At 55.8% G+C, this 14,470-nt stretch overlaps 5 protein-coding genes and 1 pseudogene across 5 annotated transcripts, besides 1 other annotated feature; all 6 read right to left on the bottom strand.

The window, feature by feature from the left end:
• Positions 1 to 329: 329 nt before the first annotated feature.
• Positions 330 to 1,319, bottom strand: LDBPK_323220 (chaperone protein DNAj, putative; the record flags this gene model as incomplete). Its single annotated transcript, XM_003863685.1, has 1 exon — positions 330 to 1,319. One exon carries the CDS (start codon positions 1,317 to 1,319, stop codon positions 330 to 332), a length of 990 nt encoding a protein of 329 aa, XP_003863733.1.
• Positions 1,320 to 2,004: 685 nt separating this feature from the next.
• LDBPK_323210 (hypothetical protein, conserved) lies at positions 2,005 to 4,332 on the bottom strand (the record flags this gene model as incomplete). Its single annotated transcript, XM_003863684.1, has 1 exon — positions 2,005 to 4,332. The coding sequence occupies one exon, from the start codon at positions 4,330 to 4,332 to the stop codon at positions 2,005 to 2,007; it is 2,328 nt and encodes a 775-aa protein (XP_003863732.1).
• Positions 4,333 to 6,850: 2,518 nt separating this feature from the next.
• LDBPK_323200 (hypothetical protein, conserved) lies at positions 6,851 to 9,478 on the bottom strand (the record flags this gene model as incomplete). The annotated part of the gene is made up of 1 exon (XM_003863683.1): positions 6,851 to 9,478. One exon carries the CDS (start codon positions 9,476 to 9,478, stop codon positions 6,851 to 6,853), a length of 2,628 nt encoding a protein of 875 aa, XP_003863731.1.
• A 748-nt stretch (positions 9,479 to 10,226) lies between these two features.
• On the bottom strand, positions 10,227 to 11,438 carry LDBPK_323190 (hypothetical protein, conserved; the record flags this gene model as incomplete). The annotated part of the gene is made up of 1 exon (XM_003863682.1): positions 10,227 to 11,438. One exon carries the CDS (start codon positions 11,436 to 11,438, stop codon positions 10,227 to 10,229), a length of 1,212 nt encoding a protein of 403 aa, XP_003863730.1.
• Positions 11,439 to 12,555: 1,117 nt separating this feature from the next.
• On the bottom strand, positions 12,556 to 12,945 carry LDBPK_323180 (annotated as a pseudogene).
• Positions 12,556 to 12,945: a sequence feature.
• A 1,156-nt stretch (positions 12,946 to 14,101) lies between these two features.
• LDBPK_323170 (hypothetical protein, conserved) lies at positions 14,102 to 14,425 on the bottom strand (the record flags this gene model as incomplete). Its single annotated transcript, XM_003863681.1, has 1 exon — positions 14,102 to 14,425. The coding sequence occupies one exon, from the start codon at positions 14,423 to 14,425 to the stop codon at positions 14,102 to 14,104; it is 324 nt and encodes a 107-aa protein (XP_003863729.1).
• Positions 14,426 to 14,470: the final 45 nt, after the last annotated feature.

Here is a 14,470-nt window from a genome sequence, read left to right as displayed (position 1 = left end):
GTGGCGGATCTCTCCCCAACGCAGCGCCATCCAGCACCTCACCGCCGACATCATTAGCGATAAGTCGCTCTGGCCCCCCTACGTCGTAGGCGCCTGACCCTGCCACCATGAAGGGTGGCTCGGCGCCGGCATGTATAAGGGGACTGCCAGGCCTCTCCACCGAGTGGGTGCTGCTGGGCCTTGATGCCGCGCACCGAGGTGCCGCCCTCCCGTCATCACAGTTTGAGAGAAAGGAGAGGAAAACAAAAATAACTGCTTATCGATCCTCTTACCCACGTCCTGCCTGTCCTTTCTTGTTCCCTCAAAAAAAAGGTGCGGTGCGGTGAGCATCAGTGGTGTCGGTCGTAGTTGCCCAAGGCATCGGCCATGATCGCCCCCTCCAGTTCCCCGTGATCCATACTACCCCCTTCAACGAAAGTGAGGTAGTCATAGTTTGCATACGCCTGCACCGTCGCACTAATCGTTTCGCTGTATTGAGGCTTCTCGCAGTGCGCCCTGACAAATGGCAAGCTAGTGGTTTGCAGTTGGCGGCGTCGCAGGGTGGCTGAGGCGCTGCCACCGCTGTAGAAGCTGCTAAGACTTTCGGCTCCGCTAGCTTCGCTGTGAGCGGCGCGATAGTGCGACAGCATGTGATGCTTCGTAGAGAGGCCGTCGCTCACCGCTACTTTGCCGCTGCTTGAGTTGGCAGGGCCGATTCCAGGATTTCCATAGAGGCGCTCTTCCTCCTCCCGCTGCAACTCAGCCAGAACCTCAGCGGAAGTGCGCACCTTGGGTGGTACTGTCTTTGATAGGTCTACAGTGGCGGAAGCATGTGCATGGGCTGCAGAAGTGGAGCCTCCGCAGGCATGATGTCGCCGGCGGCGCGCCTGCTCATACTCCGACTTAAAGGCCGGATTCTTGGCATCAAACTCTGCCCTTCGCTTCATCTCCTCCTCGCGCCTCAGCTCAAAGGTAGACTGCACCTGCCGATTGGCCTCCTGAGTCTGTCGCACGCGGTCCACAAAAACACGCAGGTCCTCTGGGCTCAGCTCCACACCTGGGTCCATGGAAGGGCAGCAGGCACGCGCCCTCGACTCGAGCTCTGCACGCAGCGTGCCGCTGTCGTACAAGGCACGCTGCTCTGGGTCAGAGAGAATTCCATGGGCAAAGCAAACCTCTTTGAAGACATCCGACCCTTCTGGGTTTTTGTCGGGGTGGTAGAGCACCGCAAGCCTATAGTAGCCCTGGCGAATCTCGCGCTGCGTGGCGTTCCGCGAGACACCGAGGACCTCATAAAGGGCAGACGTGCCTCTCAGTGCATAAACGCTGTCGTCGCTCATCTAACGGGCTGTCCTCTTGGGCAACAAGGAATGAGAAAGAGAAAGGATGTGCTGCCGAGCCACTACGGAAGCACTGTGAGGTAAAATGGCAAATGCCGTCGAAGGGGTTGAGTGTGTGTCGACCGCAAAGCGGCGTCGCATAGGGTGGATCGAGAAAAAAGGGGAGGGGAGGGGGCGCAGCTGAGTGCGCCTTGGGGCTTTCGGTGCTCTGAAAGAAACCCGAAAGGTGCGAACGCACGTCTGCTGAAGATCAGTCGTTTGAACATGCGAGGGGCAGTGGCAGAGACGAAAGGCGACAAGGAAAAAGAGGCGGAGATGGAAACTGAGGTGCACATGAGGCAGAGGCCCTTCGTTCGTATGAGGGTATCGCGCTTCGAGACGGTAGTCAGCGGTAGCACGCTGAGCCGACATATTCGCTTCTCTGATGACAAAGGACTATCACGGCAAGCCCTCGTGAAATTTTCAGCCCTCCTCGCGTTCTTATAGTTTCCATAGCTGGTGCTTACTGCACTGGGGATACACACGCGTATTTTACCGCCTTGAACTCTTTCTTTCTCGGCTCCGTGAAAAAAGCCGACCGTGGCGATGCAGCCGATGGTCTGAAAACCTAGGCAAGAGAGGCCGAAAGAAAGGCGCTGTACCGGCACTGCACACAAGCATACACACGTGCACAAGTGTGTACACCCTATGCGGCCCAAAACCCGGTCTTTTTCGTGGCGCGGCCTCTGTTCTTCATGGTCCGCGCAGAGTAGCTCTTACCACCGAACCCTTTCTGCTTGAGATCACGCATCACAGCCCCGCCTTTTCCGGTGCCGCAGGAGCCAGCGAAACCCTGCACTACGCTCCGACCCTCAGACCTCCCTAGCCACGGGCACATATACCCCTCCGCCTGCATGTAGATGGATCGCTCCTTTCGCTTCCGCTCCACATACTTTGCAAGGAATCGTTCCTTCTGCTTGCGCGCTGCAGAGCGAGTGAGACGCCCACGAGCCTCCATCAGCTGTGCCTGCACTTCCTCAGGAAGATGCGCTGCATCGCTCGTCTCCATGAAGAGATCGGCCCCCGCATTGCCCTTCTCTTGGTCTGCCAGAAGTAGCTCCTCGTACGCGCCAGCGCCAGACTTGGTGGCAAAATGGGCGAGCTCATCGTCCTTGCTCACAGCCAGCTGCTCCACGGACACGGAAATCATGCTTCGCGGGATCAGCGTTCCATCAATGGCGGTGACGTAGTGAGCATCTGGGTCGAGCATTGCGGGGAGCGGAAGCGCTTCGAGAGGCCGCTCCTGCAGGAGCACAGCGTCAACGCGGTACGGCGGCGGTGCCGGAGCCTCGTCTGGCACCGGACTCAACGTATGAGACGACAAAGTGACGCCCGCGTGTGTACGGTGCGGAGGCGACGCTGCGTTGGCGGTCTTTTCGCCTTTGTCCCCGATGCTACCTGCAACGTCCTGCCTCGGCTCCCCCTCATCGCGCGCACGCTCCAGTATATCCTCCAAGGAGTCTTGGCTCGTCTGCCTCTCGCCTGCGAGGAGCGGCCGCACGCGGAAGCGCCGGCCAGCGCACACGTCAGCCGCGCCCGCCTCGGCATTGTGGTCACCGCATTCCTTCCATCGCGCAGGAAGGCCCCCCACACGGCTTACCGATGCCGTAACCGTGTCCTGCTCTTCGCTGGCGCGCAACAGGCCTGCGACATCGCCTGGCAGCGGCAGCGACGTTGCAGCAGCAGCCGTCGAGGTAGATTCGCAGAGATAGGTCGTGGTGGGAAGCACTTTTTCCGCACGCTCTCGTTCTGCAGCATCGTGTTGGCAGGCTGCCCTCAGCTTTGCGACGCTCTCCAGATGGCACACCGCCACATCTTTGGAGGAGAGGCGCCGCGCAGATACGTTGTTTTCGCGAAATCGTGCTTTCATCTCCTCGTGGTGCTCTACCATGCGTGCCAATGACATGTTGTTGTTCTCGGGAACCACGAACGACTCTACTGGGTATCGCAGCTGAACCTCATGAATACGATCAGCCGTCGGTGGCGCATAGCTCAGCTTGTGCATGTTGCGAAAGGAGAGCTCCTCTGAGTGCAGTAGGTCTTGCGTGCAGTAGTAAACGATGTCGTGCTGCAGCAGCTCCAGATTACGCGAACGGTTTGGTTGTAGGCGGTTCGCACTTACGCCGAGAATCGGTACTTGATCGGTGCCTAGAAACTCAGACACTTCCTGCATATTGCGTGCCACACCGTCTTGAGGCAGGTTCGCGCGCGTAAAAAACCCCTGAACGTGTGTTTCTGGTCGCCTGACCCTTGGATGTACGAAGCCATCTTTTCCTACTCGATCAGCCGTCCGCTGCTGCTCGGCGTAGTGGCGCCAGTGACGGTCGATCTTGGTGAGCACGACACTAAAAGGAATGCGTTCCCGGGAGAGAAAAGTTAGAAGCTCCTCATCACGCGGCTGGAAGGACACTGGCGTCCGCGCCGAGGACTCCATGAGCCAGTATACCCGCTTGAGATTACTTCCGTTGCGCAAGGCCAGGTAGCGGAACAGAATCGAAAACGCGTTGGCCTGCTCTGCTAGACGCTGCCCCATCTCACGGCCTCGCCAGCCACCGTAGCCTGGCGTATCCACCAAGAGAAGCGCGTCGCCCACGTTGAAAAACTGCAGAAGTCGCGTAGTGCCGGCAGTTGCCCCGGCTTTGCCCAGCCGGTGATTATGCAGAAGACACGAGATAAGGCTCGACTTGCCGCACCCTGGCTTCCCAATGAAGCACACTTCAGGGAAGGAGTGCAGACCTTCCGGGAGAGCCGTCAGCATTTCCACATTTTTCAAATGTCTGTTTCCTCGGCCAAACACCTCATTGCTGAGGTTCTCGAGAGCCTCAGCGCGCTTGATACTACCCTCCCATACTTCGCCTAATCTCGAGCTAGCGGCTGCCGCCACCGCTGCAGTGGCAGGGGTGGCTGCGGCGCTTTTCATTGCGCGATACGAAATGCGCGGAACACCACGAAGAAGCAGAGAGAGTTGCAGCATGTAGAAAAGGGCACAGAGGTGATAGAAGTAGTAAAAGACACCCAAAATACAACGGCAGAAAGCGTATGCGCAGAGAAAAGGCTGCAGCTCCCACAATCCTTGGTTGCCGAAGTGAGTGCCGTGGTGGGTATGCCTCTGTGTGTGAGTGCGTAGAAGCTGACGCCTTCGACTCGCCAACCGACTGTTGCCCAGCACCGAGAGAGTAAGAACGATAAGCCCCCTCACCTCGTCTCCGCACACCCATAACGGAAGGCTTTCGCACGATCGTGGGCGAAAGGCAACGTGCGACAGTATCACGACACGTCAGCTGATGGATTGCTGCATCCCTTCCGAGAACCGCAACGAAAGAAAGGTGGGAGGTGATGGGGAGAATCAACGATATGGCACAAGAAGCCTGAAATGAGAGGAAGCACCGACTACCTCACGTCCGTGTGTATTCATGGAAGAAGCAACCGCCACGTAGCTGCTCAGAGAGAGATACCTCTTCAGGCGACACAAAAGCAACCGTTGGCAGCGCTTTTGAGCCCCATCGCACGGCAGCATGGTCAGGCCCAAAACAAAAACCACAACGGTCTCCCGTATAGACTTGTAGAGAAGGAGCGCCGTGAGGAAGAGTGGAGAAGCGGGTCCGAGTGACTCCAGGTGCCCCTGTCGAACTGCTGCAGTACTTGTTCCCTTTCCTTGATCTTTTTTTCTGGCGCATAGCCTATACAGACACAAATCCTATCTATAGTCACGAAAAAAACAACGGAAGACAAAATACCTTCACAAGAGCATCAACAGCGAGAGAGAAGACGAGGCAATGAAAACAATATAGTCGCACACAGACACATATTCATATGGGCAGTGCTTGAATTGAAGGCACACGTCAGCTTCCAGAGGCCAATGAGGAGCGCGTGGCCACTGGATTGCTGCACATAAAAGAATGGAACAATACATCTGCGCACCCTTGCAGCCAGCTGTGGTACCTCACGTTCCTATCCGCTTTCGTCTCATGCTGGCTGGATCTGGGAGAGATGCCACGCGGTGGGATTCGAGAAAAAAAAATGAAACGGCGACATGTACACACCCGATCCCAATGGCGGGATACACAGAATGTATAGATGCCGAGAGTGTCGCTTGTCATCGCTACCCATCAAAGACGACTCATGGCTGATACAAGAACCTTGGGTTTCTTTCCTCCTGAGGTTCCTTGATAACACGCACACAAGATCTAGTCAGCCATTATCCTCACCGATCAAGTTTCGTTTTCCCTTTTCGGCTCTGTAGAGAGAGGGAGGTACAGGAAGAAACACGTGCATTCCCTCAATCGAAAGCGTATGCGGGCGCATCCATTCGCACCTAGACATATGGAGAGCGAGAAACCATTACATAAACAAGCAAAGCGACGCTCACCAGCGTGATTCACTGCGCTTGACGGAGGGTGAGGGGAAATAAAGGCAAAAATGCCTCTTTTTTCACCTTGGTTTGAACATATATATGAATTTATATATATATATATATATAACGCGGCGGATCCTCCGTTGCAAGCCACCACGTAAATCAAGCACAACCGGTTCACTGCGTCACAGCCAACAACAGACCGGAAAAAGAAAAGAAAGGGAGAGAAGAAAGAGAAGGGGAAAGTCAAAAGTTAAACACACAAAAAGAAGTACATCAAGGCAAAGGCAAATAACGAAAGAAGAACCCACGAGGAGACAGTACAGGCGAGAGACGCAAAGGATACACAAAAAAAAAGTGCAGAAAACGTAAAAACGACATAGCTTGTCCATACAGTGCGCCTTTTCCGTTTCCCTGCAGTTGCTGCTTTGTTTGCCTTTTTTTTTTCGTTTCTTCATCTTTTTTTCGTCTCAAGAGAAGAGTCGATACGTGAAAGCGAAGCTTCCGTATCAGCGATACAGGGAGAGAACAAGGAAAAAAAAATGTGTAGCCGCATGCAAGAGAGGGAAAAAATGCAATGTTGCCAGCCCAACACATGCGTCCCTCATCGACAAATGCAGGGAGAGGGAGAGAGGTAGGGGAGAGCAGGGTGGAGCCTTCAGAGCCTATGAAAGCGATTATGAAAAAAAGTGGTCGAGGCATTCTACCATCGCTGCTCGCTCGTGCAGTCCGACATACAACCACATCTCACTGTGCTTGTCTAGCGCCACACTACCGCGCTAGTGCATGCAGAGAGCAGGCGAAACGTCTTTCCTCGGCCTTTCGAAAAATAAAACCGTTGAGTAGGCTGCCACGAGCGTAGAAGCACCAGGCTGCATCCCTACCTGCTTTCTCACGCGTCAACGCACACACAGATGCGACTAGCAAAGAAGTGTAGCCTTGCACTACCTGTGTTTTCGAAACCACCGCAATGGTCGTGCATGCGGCAGTGGTGGGCTCAACAAGTACAGCTGGACGTGGACGTCGATACAGGTCATCCCGCCGACTCAACCATTTCTGTGTAAGCGTGAATTTCCTCGTCCGAGTTATGCGTCTTCGCCTCGGTAAAAATCTCACCATCGCCCCTCGGCTGCGCCAGCTAGGCGGAGACTTCATGAAGCGAGATACTCATGCTCGACTCCTCGGATGACGTGAGCGAAATCTGCGTCGACGACGTCAAGGACATCGATATAGTTGGCAAAGCAGCCGCCTGAGGCGCCACTGCCGCTGACGTATCTTCCTGTCCCTTCACCTGCACCATGCGCGTCTTGGGGGCGCCCTGGTCGCCGTCACTGCGCACGGGGGTGTAGGTCACCTTCAGCATCTTGTCCGCGTCCGTCCCCTTCACCGTGTAGACCTTCGCATTCGCGGCGACGACGTTGAACTCATTGGTTTGGGGATCCTCGACCTCCCACTTTACGATCGACTCACCCTCCGTCCCGCCGCAGTACTCCACCTGAAGCTGGAGTTCCTTGCCCACGACCGGATCCCCCACAATGTTGAGCAGCTTCACCTCCGGCGCGCACGGCTCCACGGTGCCGGCGCGCTTTGCCGTCACAACCTTACCCGTTACGCCATCGAGGCGCACCGGCGTGAGCGAGACCTCGATCGAGCACCCCACATCCTTGTTGGTCAGAGTCACAAAGTTGTTGTTCGGCGACCCGATCTTTGTCATGTGGCTTCGCTTCTTGTCGCGGCGGTACCACTGGATCATGTGCGCGCCGCTCTGGCCGCCTGTGTAGTCATACTCGAGGGTCAGGGTGTGCTGCTCCATGAGCTCACCAACAATGGTGAGGTGGCTCACGCTGGGCACGGCAGCCTCGATTGGGTTGTTCAAGACACAGCGGCATGTCTCACCGACGACGCCCTCCGCATTGGCTGGAGTGTACTCTACGGCCAAGTACTGGCCCACGTCCTCCGGTTTCACTACGTACTTGGTGCCGTTGGCCCCAGAGATGGGTGTGTAATCGTTCTTGCTGCCCGCCTTGCGCAGCCACTGGTAGAAGCTGTCGCCCTCCTCACCGCCTTTGTACTCGACATCCACATCCAGCTGGCTGCCCTCGGCCAGGTTGCCGATGATCTTGATGGTTCGGCACTCCGGGGAGCAGGCGATCACAGGGTCCGTCGTCACGGACTTGGGCTCGCCCGCGGCCCAGTCGTTGCGGACAGGTGTGAATTCGGCACGGATGCGGCACCCGATATCGTGGCGAGTCACCTCGTAGCCAGCCCACGGGTCCATGACGTCCACAGCCACCTCATCGCCGCTTGGCGAGATGCGGTACCACACGAGAGACGAGTTGCCCTCGATGCCGCCGAAGTAGTCTGCCTCTGCCGTCAGCAGACCACCCTCCACCGCCACCCCGGTCACCTCGAGACGTGGGCACTGTGGCGGGGCCGGCTTGGTCGGCGTCGAGATGTCAAAGTAGAGGAAGGAGAACTCACCGTTGACGTAGGCCAGCACCTCAACGCGCAGGCAGCAGTTGATGTCCGCCGTCGTCGGTGTGTAGGTGAGTGTGTTCTCGTCCTCAATCACCTCATACGAGCCGCTCGGGGAGCTGCGCATCCAACGGATGTGAAGGATTGTGTCCTGATCCTCCTCCTGCGGCTCCAGCTCCGCCACCTTGTAGATGTTGCAGAAGCCCTGCTTGTACTTGGAGGGCATGCTGTTTGCTTCAGACACCTTCTCCACACCGTCCACGATGTAGCGGTATTCGTAGTCGCCCGCGGGGAGGTACAGGGTTGTGTGGAAGTATACCTCGTCGCCCTCAACGCATCGCTCGAGGCTTATCGGCTCCGTCCAGTTGTTCATGGACCCCACCACGAACACCTCCGAGGCCTCGCCGGACACCTTGAAGATGACAGGGTACAGGTAGCTGGACTGGAAAACTTCCGTGGTGCGCTGCGCGTACGGGCGCACATCCTGCATGCACAGCGACAGCGCCACTGGGTCACCCTCCATGATGTCGCCGCCCTCCTCCGAAACAGGAGCGAGGTTGATGGAGCACAGCTGCAGGTACTTGGCATCCTGGCGGTTGCGCTGCATCTTCACCATGAAGGCGGCAGCGGCCTTCTCCGGGTTCTCGCCCTCGACCGTGAAGCCCTCGCGCACGCAGTGGACGACCTTGCCCTTGTACTTATCTGCCTCAGCGCGCTCCTCGACCTGCACCGGGTTTCCGTCCACGGAGACGAGGTTCAGCCCGTTGACCGCGATAGCCATGGAACGGTAGTTGGGGGCATCTGTGATGGGGTTGCCCACCAGGTTAAGTGTGTGCAGGTTAGGCAAGGTCGGGTAACTTTCGAAGCTCGTGATGTTGTTGAAGTTCAGCGAGAGCACGCGCAGGTTCGGCAAGTTCTCAAGACCCGCAAACGAGCTGATGGCGTTGTCGCTGAGGCAGAGCGTCTCGATGGCGGCAAAGTTGGAAATCCCGGCGAGGGTGTCGATCTTGTTTCCGGTCATGTAGAGGTGGTGAAGATGGGGCGTGCGCTTCAGGAAGTCGACGGCGCCGGTGATCTCGTTGATGGACAGATCAAGTACGAGAAGCTGCTCCATCTTCACGTCACAGTCAAAGCTGATAAGCTCGTTTTCGCGCAGATACATGTACTCGGCATCGTAGTGGTCCAGGGTCACCTCACGCACGCTGCGGAGGTTCTTGCGGTTCATCCGCACGCCGCTCGGCTTGTTGGCGCCAAAGGGGCCCATGCCACGTCGGCCGTTGCGAGTCGACATCTTCGGTTACGACAAGCACCTGGCAATGAGCTCACACACAGAGACGGATCGACAAAAACGGAAGAGGTAGCGGTGCGTCGGGGTGTGTCTTTGTTCTGCCTTCTTGTTGCTGATGATGGTGCAGAGGAGGTGAGGCAGAAGAAAAAAGCGATTGCGCAGACGTTGTCGCTTTAAAAGATGGAAAACAAAAGAGGAAGAGGAAATGCGAAGGCCCTCGTTATTTCTTCGTGGATCTCAGACAGTGCACGCGTGTATGGGGGGAGGGGAGGGAGACTGGGAAAAGAATGGGAAGAGAATGGGAGAACAAGAAGGGAGTGGGCACGAGAGTGAAACGAGAGAGGAGGGAAAGACAGGGTTGCAGGGGGCGGGTTATCATCCTCAGGGTGTGTTCAGCGATGAAAGCGATCGCATCTGTCTCGTCCTCGACTGGGACAGAGAGGAAACTCTCTTCGGCCACCAATGCGCAACAAAGGCAGAAGACACCACTCGCCAAGACTTCTCACAACAAAACACTCTCACTGGCACAGTGTATATTCTGATTGGCTTTTTTTTTCGCCATATTTTGAACCTTGGAGCAGCTGTCGCTGAGACAGCGGTACGTGATGAGGAAAGCGCAAGAGAGCAAACACAAAACAAAAGATAAACGCCAGTGCACTTGAGTGAGCAAATAGGAAAGCAGCGGCAACATTGATGAAAAGAGGCACACTAGACAAAACCATGCAGGCGCGGCTTCGTTCCACGTTCGCCGTCACGTGCTCATGTCGTTCAGTAACATCTGGTTTGTCTCGTGAGTCATGGAGGCGTTGTGTGCGCGAAAGGACTGCACGACACTGCCTTGCTGCGGCCGGTGAGACTCCACGTAGGCGGTATCGAACGAGGTTTTGTGCACAAGCTCCACTACGTCCGATGCTGAGATGATGCCAACAACGCTGGCAGCGTTATCTGGGCTCGTGAGCGCGGCTACCTGGAGAGGAGAAGCACGGAGGTAGTCCAGAAGCAAATTGCACGGCGTGTCTGCGCTGTACCGAGGCAGCGGCAGGAGTGGGAGATCCCGGATGCGAATCGAAGCTCCTTCCTCGCAGTAAGCAAAGAAGAGCAAAAGCCGAAGCTCCAATACTTGCGTGACGTTAGATGGGTTTCCGACGTCGCTGTACACGGGAATGTGAGTTAGTTTGTGCGTCACCATGCTCTGTACCATCCGCTTGCTAACAACGGCGTCACGATGGACAGTGAAAGTTGCCCGAATGCTCTTCTTCAACACAGAGGACCCGACGTACTCCGATAGGCTCAAGACCCCCAGCATTATTTGGGTCTCAAGCTGGTGCATCAAGCGCGGCTCTCGTGTGTCCAGGCTGCTCTCGCGCGGCGGCGCGGTCTCGTCGTCATCGTCTCCATGGATGCCATAAAGCTGGGCGGCTCGATATCGGACCACCTCGCGCAGCTGGCCACGCTTGAAGGCGACACCTGATCGGCTCCCAACGCACCAGTCTAGCACTTTCCCAACGGGCCACGATATTGGTGCTGTGACTGCCATTAGCACCAGCACTAGATAAGCCAACGCTGAGCCCAGCGCCAGTGCGTGATGCGTGAACACTGCTTCGGGTATGATCTCCCCGCAGACGACCAGCAGGATCACGGACATGATGACTGCCTCGACGGGGGAAAAAAGGACATTGAACAACAGCGGCAGCATCTCAGTTGCGGCGGAGTCGACAACGACGAGAGTAACGAGTACCCAGTGCGGATTCTGCAAGACGAGCAGCAGCCGGCGCGCGCGTTGCCCCTCCACTGTCTCCGATCGCTGTGCGAGCACCTTCAGCCGATCCTTGTCGAGCGAGAAGACGCTGATGATGAGGCCCGCCATTAACCCCGCTAGCACCACCAGCGCCGTGATAATCACCATCAACGTCCAAATCGACACGTCAACCGGCACACCGAGTACGCTGTAGCCGTTCGCCATCGGGGAAGTGTGTGAGACTGTGTACATGAGTTTTGTTGGAGATGCTTATGTGCGTGTGAAGAAGAACGCAGAAGTTAAGGGCGCAGCTTGCGCTGCAGAAGATGGCGCTAGGGCACGGCAATCTAGGCCACGATACCCTTTCTTGTTCCTTCTTCGTTCAGACCACGCACAATGCACCTCTTCGCAAACTTTCCCAACGGCGCCAAATCGGTGCGTTTGCACCTATGCCCACACATCGGCATCGTTGCGTAAGAGAAACAGCGCGGAGAGCAGGGGAGAAACAAGATGTAGAAGAGAGGGAAAAATGAGATGCAGAACAGAACCAAGTGAAACGTCGTGTCGTGAAGCCCGAATCGACACTGAAATGTGCATCAGTGCGTACCTCGGCCCGTGAAACCTTCGTGAGAGAGAGACGATGAGGCGGCCCCGAGACGAGAGAGAGTTCATCCGGCACTTTGAACTTTCACGCACCGAGTCACGTATGCCTCCTTCGGCTGAGTTGTGCTCTCTTTTGACACTGTAGAATCAACCTGGCCTCTTTCTGCAAGCAAAAGAAAACAAAAGAGGGTCTTGATGCTCCATCCAAGACACAAATCCATGAAACCAAAATAGAGGTGCCCAGCGAAATACGCTCTTTGAGGCACCGTGAAGGAGGAAAAAAGCTCCCACGGCAGCTTTCACTGAGTACTGGTGTAGAGGAGACGCTTCGCCTGTGCTTACAGCAATGCTGAGTCGCTCAGCCGAGTCGGCGCGCCGTACTGACCTCTTATGTGGAGGAACGGCTGGGATTAAGGCGAAACAGACGTTCAAGGTGCTGGGTCGGCTGATCACATTTATGGGCTACTGGCCCATTCTCCAAAACCTCTCCATGAGCGCACCATCACCCACATCGGCGACAGCCTGCGCGGATCCATCTCGGCTTGAAACGTCGTCTCGCGAATCTACCCACTGACGGTGCGCAACGTCAGCAGCCCAACCTACCTTGTCACCAATCTTGCTTGTGAATGCAGCGCCGGACGGCGCAATGCCTTGCAGGTGAACAAAGACCTTAGTGGACATGGTGCTGCCTTTGAAGCGCTGAAGCAGCACCAGCTGCATATTTCCAACGCACACACCCTCAGACTCGGATCGGTAAATGAGCACGATGACCATCTTTGCCATGAGGATTTGCGTCACGTTTGCTGAGGCGTCGGCGTTCTCGTAGACTGGGATGAAGTTGTATCCCTTGGCGAACACCTCTGCAATGACGTATGGAAAGAGAAGGATGTCGATGTGCCACTTGTACATTTTTTTCGATTGGAAGTTGTACCATGTCTTTCGCGGTGCTCTCTGAAAAACCGAGCACGTTGCGCATCAGCATGATCCCCTTCTTTGTGAGGTTTTCCTCGCCGTTTTCCTGACTTTCGACGCTGTCCTCCTCCACTTCCGCGCGCTTTCCCCTTCTCTGCTCACACGGCTTGTATTCGAATAACGTCGCGCAGCTCGCGGAGCTGGAAAAAGACGGCATCCTTGTCGCCCACAACACCACCCAACAGCTGGCTTATCGGCCATGCCACAGGGGCCGTGATACACATGAGAACACGAATAAAGGGAGACAAGAAAGCGGACACCTCGAATGCATTCTGAATGAAAAAAGCCCTTGAAAGAATCTCACAGAAAAGGAGTGTGACCGCGACAGAGGTGACAATCATCACTAAGGGAAGAAGTGTCCTGAGAATCAATGGCAGCATCTCAAGCGCGAAGTCATTCCACGTGAGGAGAGCAATCAATAGCCAGTGAAGCTTCTCGAGAATCGAGAGCAGCCGCCTTGACCGCTCCGCTTCAGCCGGGTCGCCGGTGTGAGAAATGCCGGAGAGCCGAGTTGCATCGAGTGAAAAGAGGCAGAGAGCCAGCCCGGCCATGGTTCCGGCCAGACACGTCAGGATGACCAAGATGCGCGCCGCGATAGGTGCTGGCACCAAGAACGCAAGGCGAAAAAATGTTTCATGTTGGGCTGTGGAGGGAACACGTGTATACTGGTTTGTGTTTGTGTGTATGTGTTTCAGCGTATGGTGAAGTAATGTGCCGAGGTGCAGCTTATGTTTCACAAAAAGGAGCGGCACCACATTGAACTTGCCAACCCCGTAAGCATCGGATACCAGCGTGTGTTTGTTGAGTGCGTGCTGGCAGTCTATGGTATTACGTGTAGCAGAGAGGATAAAAGATGAAGAGATGGGCATGCGTGCACTGATGTCCTTTGTGGCCACGTTGGTATATCTTTCGAGTGCGTGCATGAAGCATTCGCTCAAGAAGCAGCATGGAAAAACGTAGGACGTGCCCAACATGGAGAGGAAAACGCTGGTGACGTAGAGGTAGTAAAACGCACACGAGTGCAACGTTGAAAAACACTTCAGCTGGAACAGAGACACAGGGCTGTTTGCGGGCATTCTCCTCCTCGTCACCGCATGTGGAGCAGCGCTCCGTCATTTTTTTCCCCACAAGCTCGCTCGACTCTCATTACCGACGCGACTGCTCAGCATGGCACCGTGGTCTTCCACGCCCACTGGGCCCACCTTGCTTTCAGTTGATGTACGCCAAGTTTCAGATCATTATAATGCAGCCCCACACAAACATGAGGAGAAGGTAGAGGTATCCGCGCACTCCTTGCGGCTGCCCGAGTGACGCTAAAAAATGTAGATGGCGTCGTACGCCACCGTCCACACAAGGATGTAGGTCATGGCGCCTGACAGCAATTGCTGTACAGAGAATAGCTCTGATGTGCCTTTCGGGAAGCACTTGTGCGCGTTTCCGCCGCAGCCGAACGCCATGATGGCAAAGGACGTAACGACAGCACAAGCTATGAAGAAAAAGAGGCCCCGGAAGTTCGTGAGTCCTAGAACCCCAGCTGCAATCCCCGCCAGTAGCGATCCCATCGTGCGGACCTGGAACACGGATTCGTAGTTTTTCTCCAGCACACGGCCCACAAATCGTTCGTCCTGCGTGTTCATGTCTTCTTTTGCTTTTGACTAGTATTGTGTGTGTGTGTGTGTGTG

Source organism: Leishmania donovani, chromosome 32, assembly GCF_000227135.1.
Source record: "Leishmania donovani BPK282A1 complete genome, chromosome 32".
In the NCBI taxonomy this organism is placed as follows: domain Eukaryota; phylum Euglenozoa; class Kinetoplastea; order Trypanosomatida; family Trypanosomatidae; genus Leishmania; species Leishmania donovani.
This window is presented reverse-complemented; position numbering and strand designations above follow the sequence as displayed.